Consider the following 23836-nt stretch of genomic DNA (forward strand, 5'->3'; position numbering starts at 1 on the left):
GGCAGACCGAAAACCTTGATCGGGTGTTGATGTAGAAGCTGATCTAGCTGTGGTGCTGAAATCGTGAGAGAGGGAGGGTGAAGCTGGGTTGACGGTTGACGGCGGTGGTGCTTTCTAAACTACAAGACAATAAATTGTGCTTGTTTTTTCAAATATGGTAGAATCCTCATATTGCACGCATGATCACTTAAATGACAAGAACCAAACCACCCCGTATTATTAATTTGTTAAAAATTACCCATTGAGAATTTTTAAATAAATTTCTTACTGATTTAGTGTCTATATAGTTTTGTCACCCAAAACAGCCAGAAATATAAAAACTACAAATTAGTGAAGCACTAGAGTAGTAGTGACAAACAAAAATGAATTTTAAATATCCAAACACCCAAACGTTTAGGACTCAAAAGGTCGTGTCAAGATGGGAATGATAGTTAGATAGACTTACAGATTGGTAATTTATACGGTGCTTTAGCGGTTTATATATACTACCACCAACATGAAGTTACCTCATATTTACAACTTTCGTTTCGAAGAAGTTTCGTACCAACTTTCACCTAGTTTCCTTGTCGATCGATGGAATCATTGTTAATTATTCGATGAAACAAAAGAGATTGTACTAGTTTCATCCCAAGTTTGGTACGAACATGTATGTATGATATTATAATAGATATAAACACGTCAGGTTGAATCATATTAATTTATTAAAAAACTAATAAGTTTGTTGTAACACCCCGACCAAAGGCGGATTATACATCGGGGCGCCACATATTGTTTCATTACTCGTGACACTATTGGGTGTCAATATTTAATAAATACATTCACTCGCGCACGCACAAGGTATACATAAGATAACATAATCGTCATAAATCAATATATTATAAATCATAATATTCGAACAGCAATAACTTGTCTTGATACATTTTAATCTAGGTCCAAAAATAAAGAAAACTTCCTAGGTTATCTCGAGCTCCAAAACAGCTACTGCAATCCTGAACATGTGTTAAAATAAAACGTCAAACACTTGCGTGTTGGTGAGAAATCAAGTTTAATAGTTAATACATAGATAACAATAAATCTGCGCGCAACATGTGTATGTCTGGTTTTCAACAGGGGTGTAATCTGATCGGGACCAACTCTAAGATTCATAGACTGCCAGTGCTCACAATTGAGCTCACAAACAAGACAAACTGTGCATGTGTAAACAAAAGAGAAAATCATAAACGATAGTTCTCCCGTGTTCATCTAATGGTACCATGAGAACTGCGGAATAGACCGACAAGACGGTTAATGATCCACACATACAAATAAACAGCCAAGTCTACGTCCTCAACACATGGGATACTGCGCGACTAAAATTCATAAACAGTTTAAGACTCTAAGTTTGTATGAACACATGAACATCCCAAAACATTAAAAATAAAAGGGATTAGGTACGAGATTACTCACTTGATAAACGATGTGAAGATAGGTAAAGCAAGAACCAAACAAGCAAGGTTAACCTATAATTAAAGATTATTGTTTTAATGATTTGCTTTAAGTCTTGATTATAAGTTAGCATAATTAATAAGTAAATTATTATATATAATATATATATATTACCGGAAAAGCAGGGCAGAACAGGGAGGAAGACGGAGGCAGAGAGGGAGGCGGCAGAGAGAGCAAGGAGGAGGTTAAATTAAGTGTTTGTGTGTGATGTGTTAAGAAAATAACATTATTATTTATAAGGAAACCCTAGGGAACACAATCCCTAGAAAAGGGGAAAAGATCTCCAAAAAGTAAAAGATTCCAAAAGCAAAAGATATCAAAAAGCATAAGAAAACAAAAGCAAAAGATATGGAAAGATATGGCAGCTGCAGGGGACAAGGGAAAAGTTGACAGGTAACAGTAAAAGCATGGGCGGTTCAGATAAAGGTACTGGTCAAGCATGGAAAAGCAGATCTCAAAAGATAATGTTAGTCACTTTTTCTGCCAACCAATGGGGTTGGTGCGCATGCTGCGCCGAAAGTAACTTTTCAGACATAAGACAGGTTAGGTCAACAGCACAGAAGATAAGACATCACAAAAGCAAACGGCTAGATTAAACAGGAGAAAAGACAAGGGTTAAACGCGAGAAGGCATCGAGCGCGAAGGTAAAAGTGCGCGAGCGCGAAGGCAGACAGAACCAACCTTAACGCGTCGCGGGAAGAATTATATTTCTAGGCGCGCCGCGGGAAGAACTTCAATTCTAAGCGCGTCGCGAGAAGAACGATATTCCTTAGCGCGTCGCGGGAAGAACAGTATCCATAGCGCGCCGCGGGAAGAACTAAAATCCTTAGCGCGCTGCGGGGACAGTTCGTCTCGCGTATCGCAGTAACAGGTGGTCTTCACGCAGGCTTCCTTGTAAAGAGTCCGGCGCGTGGAGCTGCGCAGGCAACCTTAGGCGGGAAGGAACAAAGGACAGAGAGGTTCAAGGCTTAAGGGCGGGACGGCGGAAAGGAAAAGAGAGGAAGAGGCGGGAAGGAAAACATTATCATTAAAAATAAAGTATAAGTAAAAATAAATATTAAATCATAAAAGAAAGAGATCGGATCAGAGAAACGGGTACCTGGGTCGGGTCGGATCGGGGCAGATGTCACATTTGTCGTGATCAAAACTTGCATTCGGCTACAAGATGGGTGAGATATGGGGCCAAGGAGATAGCAACAAATCCAGGAACACGTATGTTGTATATACATGAACATTCAAACAAGACATCTTGTCCGTAGTGCTCACATAAATTCTAAACTTCGCCGAACTTCGCTTTGGCGTATCCCTGTGACAAGAATCAAGTATCTAAATTCTAAACGATATAAAAATTTGAGGACCATGAAAAACAATTATTATGAAAATGTTTTTAACATATTCGTAGAAATTCAAATGTTAAATATTTATAAAAAGGTTTTGAACCTGTATGTTGTCTTTAATTTGTGTGTGATTGTTAGTTGCTCTTTTTGTTATTTTGTGTCGTCAGTTTTACACGTACGTAAAACATAATTAGTAGGATTAATTCTCCCATAAGATTACTTATATTTATATTGTTATATTTATCATTATAAAAATGATGTAATATTAATTGTTGAAATATATGGATGGTTTAATTCTATAGCAAATAATATTGAAAATGTTAAAGAGGATATTGTTAGAGGCGCACAAAAAACCCGAACTCGGAACCGACCCGAAATAAATACCCGGAACCGGTTTTTCTAATACCCGGGTTTTTAATACCCAAATCCGAACCCGACCCTACCCGTAGGGTACGGATAGGGTATGCATTTTGGCACCAAAAGCCGAACCCGAACGGACCCGATTTGTACCCGGTAATACCCGAAAACCCGATTTGTACCCGGTAATACCCGAACCCGGAACCGAGGTTTTCAAATACCCGAAACCGGGTATTTCAAATACCCGATGTATACCCGAAAAATACCTTAAAAATACCCGAATAATACCCCTAAAAAGTGTAAACTTTTAAAAAATCCAATCTATATAAAAAAATACCGGAAAAACCCGAAAAAAACCCGTAAATAGAGTTTTTTCAATACCCGATAATAGGGTATTCAAATACCCGGTTCTATACCCGACCCGAACCCGATGCATAGGGTATGATTTTTCAGAGACAATACCCGACCCGAACCCTACCCGATTATTACCAATACTCGGTCATACCCGAACCCGGTTCTATATCCGAACCCAGGTATTTAGAAAACCTGATTTGTGCACCTCTAGATATTGTTGTAATATAATTTTGTTTGGTTTGTATATTGGATTGGACTGAGAAGGGCTGAACACGTTCTTGTGGCCCATTTGTGATGTGATGATAAGAAACAAGTCTTGCCCCGGATATTTAGGCAGACATATTATTGATTGTAATAATTGTTTTTCTCTCTGCCAGTTCATCTCATTTTGTATTAGTGGGGAGGGGTGGTGGATGTGGTGGCATCACGCATCACACATCTCACCCAATCAAATAGTGTCACATCATCAAACTCAAATTCATCACATGTGATGGTTTTTACTAGGGGTGGTGTGGTGTGGTGGTGTGTGATGGAATTTTTTTGTTTTTATTTTTTGCAACTTAAAAATAAAAACAATAGTTTACTAGAACATGATTCAACTTAAAAAATAGAAAAAAAAAATAAAAGTTACAATAAACGTCTACTCCTCGTCTGAATCCGGAAATTCCAAACCTAAAGAACCTATAAGCTCAACTAGATCCCATCTCAACCGATGATGAATATCTTCATCCGCAAGTCTAATTGGACATCATCGGTAACGGGAACTTGAGTCGGAGGATCCGGTACCCAATATGAAGAAATTGCATTTTCATCTTCTTTTATTAACAGATTGTGTAATATGATGCATGCATACACGTAGCTAGAGATCGTGGGTTTTTTCATTGCACGAACGGTCGACTAAGTATGCATCATCTACCCTTTAAAACACCGAAAGCTCTCTCGACATCTTTTCTTGCCGATTCTTGTAACTTCTTGAACGCCTTTTCATTGGTCTCGACAGGAAACGAAAATGATTTCACAAAAACAGACCATTGCGGGTAGATACCATCGACAAGATAGTAGCCACGTCTGTAATATCTCTCGTTGACAAAGTACGGGCAGAAAGGTGCGGTGCCATCTGTTACGCTCTGAAACAACGGTGATGTGTACAGAACAGTGATGTCGTTGTTTGAGCCGGGAACACCAAAATAAGAATGCCAAATCCATAAATCATTTGACGCAACCGCTTCTAGTGAGATGGTCGGTCGTTTGATATCACCCCTAACATACGCCCCTCGCAACTCCCGTGGACAATTCCTCCATTCGATATGTGTACAATCGATGCTACCGAGCATTCCTGGAAAATGCCATCTAGCCTCGTGCGCGGCGTAAAGACGTGTAATGCCGTGTCTTGTTGGTTTTCGTAGAAACTCTTTGGCATACAATTTTATAATCGCGTTACAAAAGAATTGTAGACATTCACGTGAAGTTCTCTCAGACATTTGTAAGTATTCATCGAATTGGTTGGGTGGGTTACCTGTCGCTATTTGACGAATAGCGGATGTGCATTTTTGAAGCGTCGTAAAACTTCGTTTGCCCCTCGCGTCGTAAGATTCTTGAAACCATTCTTTGTTTGATTCGACGTCGGCTATAATCTTTAAAAATAAAGATTTCGGCAAACGAAAGCGTTCCCTAAACGTTTCGTCATTGTATTTCGGATCCTCCACAAAATAGTCGTTCATCAGCACGTCGTGGGCATGTATACGATCACGCTCCACCACTTTTTTCTTTGGACGGCTCGGGCCTTCAAGTTCGTTATATAGCAACGAGAACCATTCGAGAATGTCATCGTCCGAAGACGACGAGCTATCGGTGTCTAAGGGCATCGAGTGTTTCGGAAATGCCATATTTTTTTGTTGTGAATGAAGGGGAAGTTTGAGTTGGTTTATGTTTTGGTTTTATATTGTTTTTTTTTATTTAAACCCTCTCACCCCCCCCCCCCCAACACCTCCCAACGGCTACTTCCATCTTGCAACAGTCATTTTTTCCTCGAGAACCCCACCATCACTCTCCATCACTTGCGTGATGGCCATCACTCAACATTGCCATCACGCGCGTGATAGCCCTCTGGCGGCGGTGTTGAGTGGTGCCATCACGCGTTATGGATCTCTTTCACGCGGTGCCCCGTCCCCCCTTAGAGTTTCATTCAATTAGTGTGGTATTATTATTGTTCGTCTTTCTTTCTTCATCAACTTATTTGTATCAGTAATTCAAGTAGTCTGGTTTTATTATTGTTCATCTTTCTTTTATCAACTTATTTGTATTAGTGGATGATTATTCGTAAATGTTGATCAAGAACTCATATATGTGAGTTCTAAAGGTTTGGGAGGTGTTCTTTCTGTTTGGGTTAATATATAATAAAGTTTTGTCGCTTTATTTCGCCGCTACATCTTTCTTGTTTGTAAAATTATCTGTAAATTCTGACATAATAATAGTACATGCATTCACTAAAATGCTCTTATTCTTTTGAAGAAAACTCAATATGGCATGTACTTGGTAAATGAATAAAATGATTTTTGTGATGTTTCATTTGGTCGCTAGAGTGAGCTATAACTCATTTTAGTCTGGATAAACTTGATTCAACGCACATCCGTTCATTAACACCTTGTGTTCATTCTTCATTTTCCTTCCTAGAAAAAGTAACGAAAATGAAAAACTATATAAGGCTAATTGTCTTTCATATGAGTATTTATAATGTTCAAGATAGAATCTGTAGCAAGGAAAGATCTATATGCTTTCTATTACATATATCCCATGTTTTCTACAGAAAGCAAGAGTGAGTTGCATATAGAGTGTTCACATCCAAAATCAAAGTTCAAACTAGTTAAAACATATATACAAACACAACATTTGATCTTAACCAGTCTTGCTAAACAACAAACAAAAGATCACCCTTTCAAGGCAGCTTACTTCAGTGTTTCAATGGGGGAGGCTCAACAAACGGCTTCTTCTCCACCTCCACTCCCACCGACTTCAATGACTCCACATACGGCTTCTGGTCCCTGCAAACCACCAAACCAACATCAATCATCATCATCATCATTATCATCATCATTATCCTGTTAATTAGCTATAGTCTAATCCACTAAATTATCTTAACTTGTTCATACATTGCATACGTATCCCCACGGATCGGATCAGCCATGATGTCCTGGCGGTCCGCATCCTGCACATGCGCGATTTTCCTGAAGAACGACTTCTTAATAAACTCCTCAGACTCTTCCGTAACCTTCTCCGGCTCCACCAGCTCCGGCAGAGTCTCCCGCTTCGATTTCCTCACGAACACATTCGGCGATCTCTTCAGCTGGTGCGTCGCCGTGTATGTCCCGATGCTAACTGACATTAGTATCAACCCGAGTGAGATGTACACCGGTACGTAGTCTCCTTTCAACGATCTAATTTCACCCACAAATGATCACACTCATTAGCAACAAATCAAAACAGATACATGAAAAGAAATCATGAATTTGATAGTAGGAATCAGGGGTGTAATTTCAGGGCCGTCCGAGAATTTAAATGTCTAGGCCGAGCAAAAATAAAAAGGCCCGTATGCCTTAATGAAATTTTTATTCGCTAGCGTACATGGATAAAACTTTTATCGGCCAGTTTATTATAAGCAGAAACCATTCAGAGCATGTTCTTATCTCATAAATCATTAAGAATATCCTTATTTTTAATACCAAAAAACATATATATGTAATATGTATAAAAAAGTTTGTGCCCCCGAACCTTATGTACCTCGGCTGATGATGCGGCTCGCACATCCTCCGAGCCTCCCCTGGTAATTGTGTAAACGAGGTAACCACCCAAGCTACTCGAGGTCGAGATAGACTTGTTAAGAGCTTGAATCAAGGCAGGCTTAAATGAACTTGGCTAGTTCCAGTTTTGAGATTTTATTAAAGCTCCTTCCAAAAAGGAGCTTGAGCTCGACCCTAGCTTTACATGGGAAGCTAGGCCGCCTCGCTAAAGGGCTTTTTATTTATATACTCATATAGCTTTTGTTAATATATGTATAATGTATATAGTAAGTATTATCTATATAATATATATAAACGAAAACATAAAAATCCTACGTGTCGTGATGTGATCGCTCCCCTTTTTTGGAGTCACTAGATTTGCTTGATTTTTAAATGGAGGCTTCTCATGCATTTGACCCGAATTCATGGGTATGGGTCTTACCAAACCCATATATTCCTTAAACGGGTTATAACATCTCAATAAATTAAAAATTATTCTCACCAAATTATTGATGTAAAAATCATACAAAATAGGATATACTAAAAATCAATATCTTATTTATTTAAAAAAAATATATATTATTTAAATTAAAATAACAATTTTATAGTAAAAAATATAAACGGGTCTTGGGTCTCATCAAACCATAAGTATATTATTAACTTTCATAAATATTATTTATAATTAAAAAAACCAATTTTATAGTAAAAAAATAAACAGGTTTTGGGTCTCATCAAAACCATATAGCTTTTAAACCGGGTTATAACATCTCATTTATTTGTGAAATAATTTATCATCAAATAATCATAGGTATATTATTAACTTTCATACAATAAAAAATTATTATTTCAAAAAAATAAATAAATATTCGAACAAACAATATTAAACAACCCCACGTAATACAGAGGATAAAACTAGTTAGTATATAAAAATAATTGAATAATGTATACTATGTCATGTATAAAAAATAATAATTATAAATATATATGTAGTACTAAATAATTAAAACTTAAAATAATATATAAATACATATAAATAATAAACTAGTCGAGTTTGAAAACCAAGCTATGAGACGAGCTCAAGCTTTAGAGATAAGAGTATCTAGTTAGAGATAAGAGTATCTAGTCAAGAGGTAAAAAGTTATATAGCTCGGGCTCGACCCGGCTCGTTTACACCTCTATATAATAAATAAGTGAAGTAGAAGATATTACTTTGGTTTGGGATCTTGATGATGATAGTCATGATCGGCGTTAGGGGAGAAAGCCTTCATCTTGGGGGTGGTTGAAGTAGCAAATCCAAAGCTTCCTCTAGACCGATTCACCATTGATTTCAATAAATTCTGCAACATATATATATAAATGAAAATAATCAACTTACTTGATCATAGATAAAGATGAAATTAATGATGAAAATTTTACAAATTAATTTATTATTTACTCACAGTTGCTCTGAGAGCCATTGAAGTTGTAAGTTTTTGTGCAAAGAATGAATCGTTGATGGATTATTAATTGTTGCTGACTGTTGATGGTGGTGTATAGGTTGTGGGTATATATTGGGAAAGAAACATAGTTTAGAGAAGAGGAGATGGAGACACGTGTCAGGGAACACGTGTACCGGTTTTGCTGGAGAAGTCTGGAAGCAACGCGTCATGGTCTTCCTGACACAAGACACTGTGTTTGGATTCTTAGTTACCCAATCAACTGTGTCATGTCTTTTTCTTTTTCCGCACTTCATTTTTTTTTCTAATCTCTACTTAAACTAAAACTAATATATATATTCTGTCCATTTTATATGAAAATTTCACTAATAGAATTTTAATATATGAAGATGTCTTATATTTATATGCAGTGATGAATGTAACAACATCAGCTACATATACAATGAAAAGACTTATATGAGCTACGACTATTATAGTAAGTGGTGTGAACGGTAGAACAATCAATTGGCTTGGTTTCAATTCCACCTCCAATCGGGCCTAGCAATTTACCAGATGATACACTCTTTTGATAAGCGAAGACGTTTTGCTTCTTGAAATAACTTCTTCATGTTGTGTTGGAACTTGAAACTTAGAAAAGAAACACCACTCTAGCAACACGAAACGAAGATCTCGCCATTTTATATATACAGATTCAATAATATTGTATTCTATGATCTTGATCGGGTCGTTTTATATTTATGTAACATGTACAAACAAGTTTGTGTCACTAATACATCAATCATATACTATAAGTACTATTTCATATAAATAAATCTTAAACCCATTAACATATAGTCTTCGAAGTGTTCGAATTTGAAGAAACACTAATCGACCCCGGCAGATTACGGATAATCTGGGGGTTAAATAGATATTTCCCACGAGGGTTAGGTCCGGCAAGATGGTTATTCTTCTGATGACCTGCAAAACAGACACCGTGAGCTCGTCACTGAGAAGGGGGGGGGGTACCTCCTTGTGACCACCCTCCGGCGTGAGAATCAGACTAGATTGCTCTTGAATATAAGTGTATATTAAGAGAAATAGCTAGAGAGAAGATATCAGATAATATATGAAGATATAAGATAATGATACCGTTCCAAGGTGTTGGAGTATTTATAGCCGAAGGTAGGTTTCCAAGCAGGTACAGCCGGCTGAATAGTATTCCTTTTCGACCAACTGTGGGCTACGCACATGCCATGCTAGTGGTTGGTGGGTAGGCAGCGGCTGATAGTGACATGGCCGGCTGTGTACTATTCCTTTTCCACCAACTGCAGGCTATGCACGTGCCACGACAGGGGTTGGTGAGTAGGCAGCGGCTGATAGTGACATTAAGTACTAGAGCGTGCTGCTCGTCGTACTGTTGTCAGTGAGCTGTCGTAGCTTTTGGTCAGATCTTTTATCCATACCTTGGCAGGTATAGTACAAAAGATCCTCCAGTAGCGTACGGACTGGCTCATTTGGGCGGGAGAATTCTCGGCTTTGGGCGGGAGTATTCCCGACTTGCTCATTCCCTCTTCAGGTGACATTACTGAATTATTTGAGAGTTAGTGCCTTGTGCGTGTAGCCTTGCTGTGCGGGTAGCCTTCCCTGATGGCTACTATCCGTAGCTGCGGGAACAGGCGGAGTACGTCACCATTGGGAGGCTTTTCCTGCGGGAACAGCTTGCGTACTGCGCGTAAGGACGTCACGTCTCTGAGCATGGTTGGTCATGCGGATCCAGTTGGTCTTTGCGCAGACGTCCCTCTTTAAGGTGAGTCTTGCGAGTTCAACTGCGCAGACGTCTCTCTTCGAGGTGAGTCTTGCGGGTCCAACTGCGCAGACGTCCTTGTTTAAGGTGAGTCTTGCGGGTCCAACCGCGCAGACGTCCCTGTTCAAGGTGAGTCTTGCGGGTCCAACTGGGCTCTGCTGGGACCTACCTCTTCAAGTCCCCCAGTCCAATGTTCTTCTCATGAATTGTTAATAAGTGAGGTGAACTTTTGGACTTAAGCAAAGGGTTTTGAAAAGGGTTTAGTTTTAAGGTCTCCGTGGGGATTCTTCCCGCGGGTTTCCTAATGTCACGTGCAGAATTTCCCACTGTTCTGCTTGATCTTTGGGTATGATGCGGGTAGGTGTGTAACCTCCTCGCAAGTCGGGAGCGTTGAGTTGAACTTGTGTAGATTCTCCACGGGGTTTTGGTAGTTTTAAACATATTGATCAATTATGTTAAACAACCAATTCCATCTTGGAGCTTCCAACAATCTAGTTCTCAACGTTCCCGCAATGCGGGGATGTTATTTCCCTTTCCACAAGCATGGCCCAGAAGATCCTTCTTGGTTTCAATTCCCTGTGGAGTGCTAAGTATGTGAAGGGTTTTGCCTTGACACTGTACCCGCACTCGTCTTATAGTTACTTTACTTCCAAGGTATTCCTGGCGTCAATTCCGTGTAGGTGCTAAGTATGTGAAGGGTTTTGCCTTGACACTGTACCCGCACCCGTCTTATAGTTACTTGGTTGCCGAGGTATTCTTAGCTTCAATTCCCTGCAGGTGCTAAGTATGTGAAGGGTTTTGCCTTGACGCTGTACCCGCACCTGTCTTATAGTTACTTGGTTGCCAAGGTAAGGGGGTAAAGTCCCGCTTACTTTTGAATCTTTTTGAATCTTTTTGAAATTCGAAGAGTTGGTGAAAGGATAAGAACAGTCCAACTGTTGAAGGGACGTCAGCGTGGTCTGACGGTTTCTTCTGACAGTTTCAGGACGTGCATGAATTTATGGCGACGTGACAGTATATGGTCATTCCAGACGCTTTTTCAGGCGCGTGGGCGAGAGTCTTCGGGCGCGTGGCCGCGAAGTTTACGGCGCGCGTCCTGTCGACAGTTGTTGCCAGCTTGCATATTCCACGTGTCATAGTCTCATTTGCACCTGCGCTTTTCCGTCTCCCCCGCATTAAATTCATCACATTTATTGCGATGGGTATATAAGGGGGGAAGAGGATGCATCTCAACTCACAGTTTCACTTCTTCTTCTAAGCGATTTCCGGCGAATACTTTAACTTTTGTCGAGCATTCTCCTGAAATCGTTCTTCTTTCCATCTTCCAAAACATGTCTTCCATTCGTGATCCTGAGGCTATTGCCGAGGAGTCCGAAGTATACACCGAGAATCCAATGTCCGCGTCTGATAAGGATGATAAGAGTACTGCTGGCGAGTGCCAGTGTGCTCTTTCCGTCGACCTGTACCAGTACATCGTCAAGAAGTTCATGCTCGAGCCTTTCGAGCCTGAGTTTCCTGAGTCTCACCAGACGGTGTATGATGCCCCCAAGGGCAAAATATGGGTGTATGCTGCATTCTTCATCTATGGGAATCTGAGGTTCCCATTGACGAAGTTTGTGTACCGTGTTTTGGAGAAACACGGTGTACACTTGACGGAGGTGCACCCGATGGCGATCGCAAAGGTTCGCCACTTTGAATGGGTGTGCCACATTCTGGGCGTTGAGCCCCGCGTCGACCGCCTGATGACCTTCTACTCCTGGAGGTGCATCCAGGGCTGGTATACCTTGGTCAATCGGATCAAGGGTTTGAAGATCTGCGCTACCGAGCGCAGTCTTCGTTCTTGGAAGCGGGAGTTTTTCTATGTCTCCGCTCGCGTCGTTCCCATTGCGATGACGTTCAAGAACGGGAGGGCGCTCCCTAGCCTTCACGCCTCCAATTACCAAGAGGCGGAATGGTTCGCCAAGATCTCTTAGATCCAGACTCCGGTTTACCGCTTTGCGGAGTCTGGGATGGTGATGCTTGGGATGAGCCGGGTATGGAAGGGTGCTGGGGCAGAGGCGCCACAGATTCCCATCGTCCTCGAATACGGTTTGAACTCTATCCCTTACGGTATGCTTCATAACTTTTTGTTGATTTAGGGTTTTTCTTCTAACTGCTTTTCTGTTTATTTTCAGAGGGGAACAATTTGCAGTCGCTTCTGCAACCGCGTGAGAGCGGTGGTCCCGCTCGGCTGGGTACTCGTGCTCTCGACGAGAACGAGTTGCCCATCCTGGAGCAAACGGCGGATAGGTTCGTGGAGGTCTACCCGCCGGGCCACGAGATTTTGAGCGCCACGCGGCCAGGTAAGGGTTTCTTTAACCCCCGTCCTCTCCATGCTCAAACCTCTGCTGGAATTCCTCTAATTTTGTCATCTTCTGAGGAATCCGCAGACGGTCCTTTCTTCGTGAGGAAGAAGGCAGCTGGCGCGAAGGGCAAGGCGAAGGTTGCCTCCACCGCCGATCAGGGGAACCGGTCTGACTCGGAGACCGAAAGTGAGGAGGTGGTGGGGAACCCTGGTGGTAGTGAGACAACTGTCCCGGAGGTTGAGACAGCTGTCACCTCCGATCCGCCAAGTACGACGACGGTGACCGGCGTGAAGAGGCTGGCTCCATCGGGTTCGTCCCCGCCTGTCAGAACCTTCAAGCTCAAGAAAACTCGAAAGTGTAAATTAATCTTACCCGCAATTCTTTCCGCCATTGTTTTTAATATCGTCTTCATGCAGGCGTGGATGCTACCGCATTCCAGAGTGGAGCGGGGAGGAGCGTCTCTTGACCCATGACGGTAGGTTTGGTCAACCTACCCGAGGCGATGACCCAGGCGGCCGCGCCTGTTTCAAGTGTTGGTTCAGTTGCTCACCCGGTTGAGGCAACTGTTCCAATTGTGACGTCATCTCCGCCGGCTGTCAGTACCATCTTCACTGCATCCTTCACTGAGCCGGCGGTGATTTTTTCTGCGGGCTCCTCCGCAGCGGCGGCCACGGTTGTGAGTTCACCTCCCGTGAGTTCACCTCCGATGGTCTCTACCGCGGCGGCTTCAATCGTGCCTCCGGCACCGGTGACTACCTCATCTCCGGCCGGTTCAGCAGGTATGTTTGGGGCTTCTAGCCAATCTCTGCCTCCTTCCCATCTGCCTGACCTCTTGGATGGTTATCCGTTAGGTTCGGGTGATGGGTTTGGCGGCTACCGGCCTGTTGTCGACCCTACAGGTGCGTAGGGTTATTTTGGCCTTTTTATATTTTTATCATCTTTTCCTAACCACTTTTTGTTTTTGCAGTGTCGGATTCGAATGAGGTGTATGTTCCACGGTGGAACATCCGCCGGGGAACAACCCTTCGGACGGCTGTGGATGCGTCGAGTGGGCGCGTCACGCAGCCCCAAGTGGCGCGTTGGGGGAAGCCATGTCTAGCTACCAGGAGGGTAGGCTGACAAATGAGCTTCGGATTCTCCTTGCCCGGATGCAGCCGCGCGTCGAGTTGCTTTGTCGTGAAAACGACAAGTTAAAGGCTGCGCGTATCCAAGAAGTGGCTCAGGCACGGGCCATCCGGGAGGAGAACAGGAGACTTTCCGCCGTTGCTGCGGAGAAGGAAAAGGCCTTCAAGGCCCTCGAGGTTGAAGTTCAGGCCCGTCTCGAGGCCCGTTCCAAGGCTGCCCAAGCTGTTAACGAACAGCTTCGGTTGGCTAAGGAAACTGCGCGGAACGCGACCGAGAGGGCCACCAAGGCTGAAGCTGTTGCTGAGCCTCTGCGCGCTGAGAATGAGGAGCTTAAAGCCAAACTAGAGAGGCTTCAGCAGGCTCATGATGCCTTGGCCATGGAAGACGCCAAGAAGTTCCAAGAGATCTTGGATCAGAGGGGTATGCTTGACCACACTGAGCGTAAGCTAAGGGCGTTGAAGAGGCTGCTGCTAAGGAAGTGTTGCTTGCCAACCTTAACAAAAATGAAGCCGAACGCGCCCGTAACCAAGCTCAAGCTGCCCTCCAGGAGGCTCTGATCACCAAGGAATGGCTTCTACGAGAAGCGTTGTCGCAGGTGCGTAGCTTCATAATATCTTTACGCTTTTCTTTGTATTTAGAAAAGGTTTTGATACTTTGTATTTTTCCTTGTAGGTTGTGCATCGGATCTTCACGAACACATCTTATAACGATGCCATGAGCGCAGCCCTCAACGCTTCCCATGAGGATGGGGAAAAGGCTGGTTTCTTGCTTGGTCTGGGGTTTGTTGAGAAGGGCATCCCGCCTTCCAACTTCCCTCTTTATGACGTAGACACTGAAGCTGCCTATGACCAAGCAGTGAACCAGTATGCTGCCTTCCCGCCAACATCGTACCCCACGTCGTCCCATCCCTAACACTTTCAGCCATTCCATCAAACACCCGGCGCGCACAATCAACGTCCCTAGCCTTCACAAACCCATCAAGAATCACATTATACGAAACCACATCTCTCACAGGACTTTCATCAAACACCTGGTACGCGTCACCAACACACCCACAATTAGCATACACATTAACAAGATTGTTACACACGAACACATCCGTCATAAACCCAAGTTTCAAACCGATAGACTGAACCGTTCTCGCAACGGAAATGTCATTCAGCTGCGCACACGCTTTGAGAACAAACGGGAGCGTGTGCGCGTCTGGAGGCGCAAGTCGCCTCTGCATTTGGATGAAGAGAAACAATGCGTGTAGGGGTAAGGAAAGAAGCGTGTGGGAGCGAATGATGGTGTTCCAACAGAAGGTTGATGGGTTGGTAATGAGGTTAAAGATTTTGAGTGGGTAATGATAATGATAATGGTGTGGAATTGGGTTGTGGATTAATAAGTTGAAGGTGTGTAGAATGGTGGTGAGTAGGTGTGAAGTGGTGGATGGGTGAAGAGAAATGAGGCCTCTGGTGATGAATTGAGAATGGGTTTGGTGGATTTGGGTGATTGATTTGCATTGGTGTTTCAGGGTTTGAATGAGATCAGTTGATTGTTTGCAGTAAATCATTGAGGTTTTGTTTCAGTTTCAGTTTCAGTTTCAGTTTCATCTTCTTTTGTTTGATATTTTGAAATGCAGTGTTATTTATAGTTTTGGGTTTGTTAAATGGGTTCGGGTCAGTTGGGTTGAACCCGTGTGAAAATTGCTAACGAACCGGGTTCGAGTTAGGGGAGTGCAAGAAACCGTCAAAACCGATTCGAAATCGAAAAACCGAACCGGAACAAAACTGACGGTTTGGTTTTATGTTTCCGAACCAAATTCCTAAATTTTTGTTTTTTATATTTTATATTAATTGTTTTATAAGAATTTAATCAACATGTAACTCAAATATTTTTGGTCAAATGTATAATAATCTATTATTTTACAATTAACAAAATTATTTATACCTAAATTCGTTATTTTTTGCCGCCATTTTTTTCGGCCTAAAATTTACAAGCTCAAATGGCAAAAACAACCAAAAGAAAACCGAAAAACCCGAAACCGAACGGTTTCAAAATCTCCAAAACCGAAGTTTAGTTTTAGCCGAAAACCGCACCAACCGCACCACGCACACCCCTAGTTCGAATTGTCAGACTTCAGAGCACCCATGTATATACATGTATATTATATGTACACGATTATGATATATATTTTTAATGAAATTTGTGAAAGATTGTTGTTGTGAAAGAAAATAATGGGTTTTTTAGATAATAGTTGAATGGTTTATTTTTGTATTTTTATTTAATAACATGTCTGTTCTAAAATTGTTATGACAATAATATAATGTGGCGGCATGTGTATGGTGTGGTTAGTGTCAACCTTCGAATACTTGTGTTGTTTTTGAGTTCATGTGCATGGTGCGGACCTGTCATATTGTTAACAGGTCTAGCTAGTTTAGCATCCTAAAGTAAAGTGCATTTAAATCAGTGGCGGATATACCATATGTCCAGTGGTAACCTTGGTTACACCTCAACTTTTGATGCGTTTTGCAAAATTATATTTAATTTGTAAGAGTTTGATATATCGGGACCCATGAGCGAAGATTAGGTTACCCCTGAGTAAATATTGTATAAAGAGAGAAAACGAAATGTTTTATCGGAATTTTTTTCCGGTAAGGTGTAGTTGCAGGTCCACTAAGGTAGAAAGAGGAAGATATATGTAGAAGATGGGTTTTGTTTCCTCAATTATCGAGGTAATAGGAAAAGTAAAAAAAGCACTATACCTTTGTCCTTTCATGTCATTTCATTTGAGCTTTTATTAAATAAAAAAATATATTATATTTTAAATGATAACCGAGAACTAAATTTGGATTTCTTCGGTTAAAAAAGGGAAAAAGTTTTGAATTTCTACTCGTTATGTATTTATACATTTGTTGGTATATTTAATTTAGTTGATCTTATTTGCTTTATTTTTTATTTTTGTTAACAACTAATGAATAAAGACCATATATCTGAAGTAGTCCAATAGTAAAAGGTGATTTCATACGTTTACGATAGTAGACAACCTTAGGTAGCCCAAACTAATCATCTTGTGTATCAACGTGTTTATTTTTATCTACGTTTCGGTATAATTTTACTCAAAACAATCCAGTCTATGTTTTGACGTAAATTTTATTCAAAATGAGTTGGGTCAAATATAATGTTATAAACAACTAGGGGCTGTTTGGCAAGTGCTGAACCATTAAGTGCTGAATAATTAAGAGGTCTGAATGATTAAGAGGCTCTGAGCCAATAAGTGCTGAACCAGTAAAGTATTGTTTGGTTGGATCTCTGAATGACTGTGCAGAATGACTATTTTACCCCTCTAAACTATTTCGTGCAAAACTCAACGAACTACAAGAATACTTTTTTTTCCCATTGAAACCCAATATATACTCAAATATATATGTAAAAATGAAAACAATATACATAAAAGTTTCAAAGATACAAAAATTTAGAGCACCACAAATATAAATGTTTAAAAATGAACATAATATACAATAACTAAACCGGCGTCTTCATTCTTGCAACCCGAACAATGTCTTCATACTTGTGCAATGCCCAATCATAAAAGACTTGATCATCTTGCCACTCACATTCAAAACTTTACCTATAGTCGCCTCGTTTGTCTGCATGACTCGAACACTTTCATAAATTACCTACACATTATCACCATAAAAGATTAGCCATATTTAAGTGAGGACTCATAATTATATTCAATTGAATGATTAATTAATTATATTCGTTTTGTGATCATCCACTTGGCTCGTTTAACTCCAAGCTTCGAAGCACCTATCTTGATAAAATGTCAACTTTCAATACTAGAACACACAAGACGGATCTGTAAATCACCTAGCCATTGGTATTCTTCACTTATTGTTCATTTACTCATTTCAAGTTTCTTTATAAAAGAAATATAGCATGGCATAGTTTAATCTTATAAAATCCCAATTTTAGTGTTGCACGTTCTGTGCAGCACCTGTTCCCTATGGATTTTGACACCCTTACGACCTGAATTACTTTAACATGATCAAAGGTAAAATATAGTAGACTCAGAAACCTTTTTAACCATATATAATACACATTTATCCGAGATGCGATTGATTTTATATAAATTCGGGAAAAACAGGTCAGCAGTGTAATTTTTGGCCATCGACTTTCCTGAAATATATGTAAAGCTACATAAATCAGCCATTTTACCCCACTTAATATCCAAATCAGCTTTTTATATCTTCATATGAAATGCAGTAAACTGAAAGGGCTTTTTAACCATATAAGATACGCACTTATTAGATTTTTCTGCGATTTTATACAAAATTTTAAAGACAGACCAGTAACGAGATTAGCTGCGGATCAGCTTTGTTTTTGTTTTCAAATTCAATTCAAAACGCAGTTTTATACCCTTTCTAGTGACATCAATATCCATACTCCAGTTTACACTTATATAGGCTTCATTAAAACCACAACTCAACCGGGGATTACAACTTTTATGATTAAAGACGCTACCAACAAATAACAATACAATTTGGTTCATAATTCCTCATAACAACATTATATTAGCCATTGTAAGCATAAAGTTCAAACTCGTGCCCCAATTCCATCCCAAATATTATTTTAACTTAAATCCGAGTTTCAAAAATGATAAACATGAGTTGAATATAAATAATTTAATCCTATAGTCATAATTAAGCAACAATCAACAAGATTTCAAGGTTTTATTCTCTGATTTCAACTTCAAAATTATTTCTATAATATCATTACATCCAAGAATTAGGGTTTATGGAAAAAATCACACCTTGTGTTCTACTAGCAGAGAAGAGAACGATTTCATAGCTTTAGAAGTTATCTTAATTTGACCATGCATCCATTCTGACCCGATTAAACTGAATCGATTGAACCAAACAATAAAAAAATTGGATTAAACAGAATTCTATTACATAGAAATCAGAAATCGATTTCAATTGAGGATGGAATAGAAATCGACGGAATCAGAAATAGATATTGAACCTGGTTAGCTACATCGACGGAGCAGAAAAGAGACGTGGATTCGGGTCCAGCAGCGGCGGTGGTCGATGGTGCGAAGGCGTAGAGAGCTGACGAAGATGGTGGCCGGTGAAGTAGAGAGCTGATGAAGATGGTGGTGAAGAAGAAGAAGAGTGTTGTGTATGTTAAGGTATAATGGGCATGTGTGAGATCTGAATGGTTCAGCCATTTTTTGAAGTTGAATGGTTCAGAGCTACACTGAATCATTAAGATGTTTTATTTGAACCAACCAAACACACTCATGTCTGACCGATTCAGACGTCTACATCTGAATGGTTCCTTTAAGTGCCAAACAAACAGCCCCTAGACTTGTTAGACGTTAAATCCAATATAAAATTTGGAAATTAAAAAACAGGGCCTCAGTGTTACACTCGTACAAGACCTCGAGGGTTTTTTGAATTTTAATAAACGTCTTCGTATGAATGTACGGTAAAAAATTAGGTTACCCTTGAATTTTTTTTCTAGATCCGCCACTGATTAAAATGTGAGTTTGATTGTGAAAGTGGGGGCTAAACTAATCGCAATTCTAATTGAGAAACAGTAAACACGAGGGAAAGCTCAAATGGTTGTAAATATGAAATCAAATCCCTACCTGCATTAATCTGATGGTGAAATGAGTACACTCATAGTTCGGATAGATCTCACATGAGAACGAATACATCGCTAACATTCAGCTTAAATAAATCAACACCCAAATATTTGAAGTCTAACACCGCTCAACAATCAAACCATGGTCCAGGTTGTGATCACATTATCCGAACATGGCGAGTGCAAGTATGGGGTGAGTGCGGGTATCTTTAACGATCTGTAACAATCGAATCAACAAGAGAAGAATACGTAATGCAGATGTCTTATTCTACCCGCATGAATCCAAATAAACCTTCAGTGGTGTATGACCATAATAAAGACAAGCGAGCCATTAAGAAAATACTTCAATACATATTCACAAATCAGAACTGCTGATCATAGATCACTCATCAATATAAGATTATGCTTAATATATACCATATACAACACGCATAAAGTTCATCAATTTAACATGTATTGATGTAAGAGAAAATTAGCAGCAAATTGTGATTGATATATTCAAATTTGGGGATGACCTATATAGTGTAAGTATACATGGGTCAATTATCTAGCCTCAAATAGTACACAATTAGAAATGAGATATTCCAGTAGGTATACCTCTTGCTACAAAAATCCAAATCCCGAGTGAAAATACAGTTGATTATGCAACTCAAAATAATTCAAGAATCTTATTCGTTTTCGTCAGCATCAATGTCGGCAGAAATCATTCAAGATCTAAAGTATTTTTCATGGTCTCATAAACCAAATATGTAATGCTGGCTGCCGGTACAACTTTCAGAAGATTAGGTACAAGTCCTTTGTAGAACCCTCTAGTACCTTCTTTTTTATATGTTTTCAGGAACACATCGAACATACCTTTGTAAGCGGTTGAACCACTTGGTGTTTGTGCTTGCATTCTGAAAACCACATTATCACAAGTTAACCGGGTTGTTTTTTTTAGTCCCGAGATGGTCAAATAAAAATATTAAGCTAATGCAGGTGTGAAAAATCCTCTAAATCATTTTATTAAAAGATTTAGATTTATTTCGGTCATAATACTGTTTCGAAATCTTACTATTTTTTAGAAAAAAGATTATTTTAGTATATATCCTTCAGCAAGTATATAATTACGTATATGGGGGAAAGTTAGCGTACAGATTAAATTAGCGTGTTAACTGTGAGAATCAAGTAGTGTAATTATGGAATTACATCGTAGTGTAATTACACTACACTATAATTACACTATGTTGTATATATAATTACACTACTTGATACGCACAATTAGCACGTTAATTTAATTTGTATTTAATCCAAACCCTACATATATATCCTTCTGCAAGTAAAAAGTTACATATACATATATCCTTCTACATGTACAAAATTTCATATATATCCTAAATCTCAGTGCATAGTGTTCATTTCCTTTATACAGTAAAATAGATTGTTTATAAGTAACTGATTTTGTTCAATTTAGTATGAAAAAAATGATATTTTAGCGTCCTCAAAGTGTAAATACAATATTATGTAACTCAAAAATATATATATGAAACTTCGGACTTCTGGAAGATATGTATTTAAACTTACCCTCCAAAAATTACAAAAGAATAAAATAGAATAAATTACAGTTTTCGCCCTTTATGTATAAGATAACTTGAAGATCGTGCCCTTTAACTTCATTAAGTACAAAAACATCCTGAAGTTCATATGTTATCACACTTTTCGTCCTTTCCAATAACGGACATTAGATTTGTCAGGTAAATCCAGTCATGTGCAATGCACGCGAGTATTTTGGTCAATTTACCTTCTTAACAAACAAAAGTGAATCTTACCTTGTCCTGACAACTTGCAACGGGTATACAACAGTGGCACCAAGAGCTCCCGAAACCGTCCCACAACCCAATTGCACCAAAGGACCAGGTTCTGCAAGACAAATCTAACAACTATTATATCACAACACATAATTAATATCCAAATTCAATAACGATATTATCAAACCATACCACTATCATGAAGAACATACGTTCTTGACATCTCCTTTAAAGTCTCGTAAGCAGCCAAATCAATGCCCGCATAAGGAATTATCCCAAAAAGAGAAGGTATAATCCCTCTATAAAAAGCTCGAGGCCCCTCATTAACCCATATATCCTTTGAAAGTTTTCCCAAACTCGGAACCTTTCCGAGCCCGGACCCAGGTACAGTAACAAATGTCTGCAAACGAGTTTTCACTAAATCCATCGGATAAATAGCGGTTTGTGCAACCGCACCCGCCAAACCACCAGCAATAAGCCGCCCTGAAGTTCCAATATCGCCCTTATCGTCCCGACCGATAAAATTCTTCAACATTTCATAAGTGTAAAACTTAATAGCACTTTCAGGTGCAACTTTAATAACGTTTAATCCGTTACCTCTAAAAAACGATAACACACCACCTTCTTTCCATATGTTAATAATTGCTGACTTAATTGAAGAATTACAGGTTTGAACTTGAAGTATGACTTTCAGGCGGTCAAGCGGGGCGGTGGCAGTCCGAGAAGCGGCTCCAGCAACCCCACCGGCGATCAAGTATCTGCTGGCGTGAGCGTGTTTGTTAATGCCAGCTGGAATTGTGGCGTGTTCACCTATATCTACATGGTATACACGTTCCCAGTATTGATAAATGTTTACAAGTGTTGTTTCGTGTGGATAAAGAAGAAGGAAGTCTCTCCATTCTTCAAAAGTTATAACACCATTGTTATCTTTGTCAACTCGCTCCACAAAGCTAGCAAATTCTTTATCATCAATTTTTATCCCTGCAAAAGAAGAGCTGCCATGGCTAATAAGATGAAGACACCTCAAAGAACTGAAATGCTTTGTGTACAGAGAAAAAACAAACAAACATACACAGTAAAGTTTCACTAGTAGCAAGCACTTTGGTAGGGTCTAGGAGGATATGATGGGGGGCAAATCTTTCCTCTATCCTGGAAAATAGAGCAACTGTTCCTAATGACACCCCGGTGTGTACAGAGCTTGGTTCTAAATGTGTGCATTAAGAGCGCATAATACACACATCACATGATGCTCTGATAAAATTGCATCGCGCGATGCGGTTCCATGATGCAGTTATATGTGATCTTACGCGTGACGTTGGGACTTGTCTAGTATTTTAACAAATTTCACAATCGATTGGCATGGATCTAGGTTTTTCAAATCTAATGGAACAATTTTGACCATCAATTAAAGTTTGAGTATTTGAACAAATTAGATGAAGATGATTAGAATACGTTATATTTTAATGTTTAAAAGTTCATAATTTAAAAATATAGTATATTAATATTTTCTATGATAACAAAAACCTTGTATACCGCTGATCACGCTTGGCTGTTAGGATCACAACGCATCAGAGCATCGTTTGCCTTTCGCAACCAAGCTACAACGAGACTGCTGTTAAAGAGTACCCTTTATAACATTTTGATTCATCTAAACAGATGAATCAGAATTTTATAAAGGGTGCAAGTCATCATACGCTCGTATGGCATACGAAAATGATCAAACGGGCCATATAACTGTGTATGATTGTGAACTATTAACTGCTATCTAACATCTACTCATTGCAAAACTAAATTAAACTACACACAGCATAATAAATAGCAAAGTATGATATAATACCAGCTTTAACCAAAGCATCATACAACTCCTCGGGCAAAATACACCCGTTATGCTCGACATCAATCGCCTGAAAAATCCGATAAAGCTCAAGCTCTTTGGCATCCATATACCTCCTAAACTCCTGATAATCAACTCTCCCATCCTTATTCGCATCACAAACCCTAAACAACTCCTTAGCATACTTATAATCCACGGGAATCTGCAACGCCGACAGCCCGGCTTCGATCTGCTCAGAATCAAAGTAACCAACGTTCGAGGTGTCGAAAAAGCCGAACAAGCCTCGAAACCTTAACTCTCGTTCGTCTTTTGTCTCTCTTAAGGCTAGTAAGACGTGGTCTATTGTCACCGGATTGCAGCATCCCGCGGGTAGACGGTGGTGATCCGGTGAGTGTTTAATTGCCGGAGATGCCATTAGTTAATTAATTAAGAAAGAAGAAGCCCTAAATTGATTGAATTTGAATACATGCCCTAATAATTAATTAGATCTGTATGTGTGTGTGGAATAATTAGGTTGGAGAAATGAAACGCATACAGTAGTAGACGACAGAGAGAGAGAGAGAGTAATATTCGTAGAATCTTT

At 39.8% G+C, this 23836-nt stretch overlaps 2 protein-coding genes across 2 annotated transcripts; both read right to left on the minus strand.

Moving 5' to 3' along the window:
* Window positions 1-6474: 6474 nt before the first annotated feature.
* On the minus strand, window positions 6475-8808 carry LOC143637400 (uncharacterized). The gene is made up of 4 exons (XM_077104795.1): window positions 8749-8808; window positions 8519-8646; window positions 6683-6967; window positions 6475-6574 (listed from the first exon to the last, which is right to left on the minus strand). The coding sequence occupies exons 1-4, from the start codon at window positions 8764-8766 to the stop codon at window positions 6484-6486; spliced, it is 522 nt and encodes a 173-aa protein (XP_076960910.1). The 5' UTR covers window positions 8767-8808; the 3' UTR covers window positions 6475-6483.
* An 11182-nt stretch (window positions 8809-19990) lies between these two features.
* LOC143637423 (calcium-dependent mitochondrial ATP-magnesium/phosphate carrier protein 3-like) lies at window positions 19991-23836 on the minus strand. The gene is made up of 4 exons (XM_077104818.1): window positions 23257-23836; window positions 21612-22400; window positions 21441-21531; window positions 19991-20528 (listed from the first exon to the last, which is right to left on the minus strand). The coding sequence occupies exons 1-4, from the start codon at window positions 23666-23668 to the stop codon at window positions 20336-20338; spliced, it is 1485 nt and encodes a 494-aa protein (XP_076960933.1). The 5' UTR covers window positions 23669-23836; the 3' UTR covers window positions 19991-20335.

The sequence above is a fragment of the Bidens hawaiensis genome, unplaced genomic scaffold (assembly GCF_021521415.1).
Source record: "Bidens hawaiensis isolate Kalapana, Puna unplaced genomic scaffold, B.hawaiensis_p1.1 tig00008283_1, whole genome shotgun sequence".
Lineage (NCBI taxonomy): Eukaryota > Viridiplantae > Streptophyta > Magnoliopsida > Asterales > Asteraceae > Bidens > Bidens hawaiensis.

Excerpts from the sequence above, each read along its gene's own strand:
- LOC143637400 (XM_077104795.1), bottom strand. Across the intron at positions 6,968-8,518 it reads CATCAAGATCCCAAACCAAA|ATCGTTGAAAGGAGACTACG; the intron begins GTAATATCTTCT and ends GGGTGAAATTAG. Across the intron at positions 6,575-6,682 it reads CGTGGGGATACGTATGCAAT|GGACCAGAAGCCGTATGTGG; the intron begins GTATGAACAAGT and ends GGTGGTTTGCAG.
- LOC143637423 (XM_077104818.1), bottom strand. The coding sequence starts at position 23,668 with ATGGCATCTCCGGCAATTAAACACTCACCGGATCACCACCGTCTACCC. Across the intron at positions 21,532-21,611 it reads GTATGTTCTTCATGATAGTG|AACCTGGTCCTTTGGTGCAA; the intron begins GTATGGTTTGAT and ends TTTGTCTTGCAG. Across the intron at positions 20,529-21,440 it reads TTGCAAGTTGTCAGGACAAG|AATGCAAGCACAAACACCAA; the intron begins GTAAGATTCACT and ends TGTGGTTTTCAG.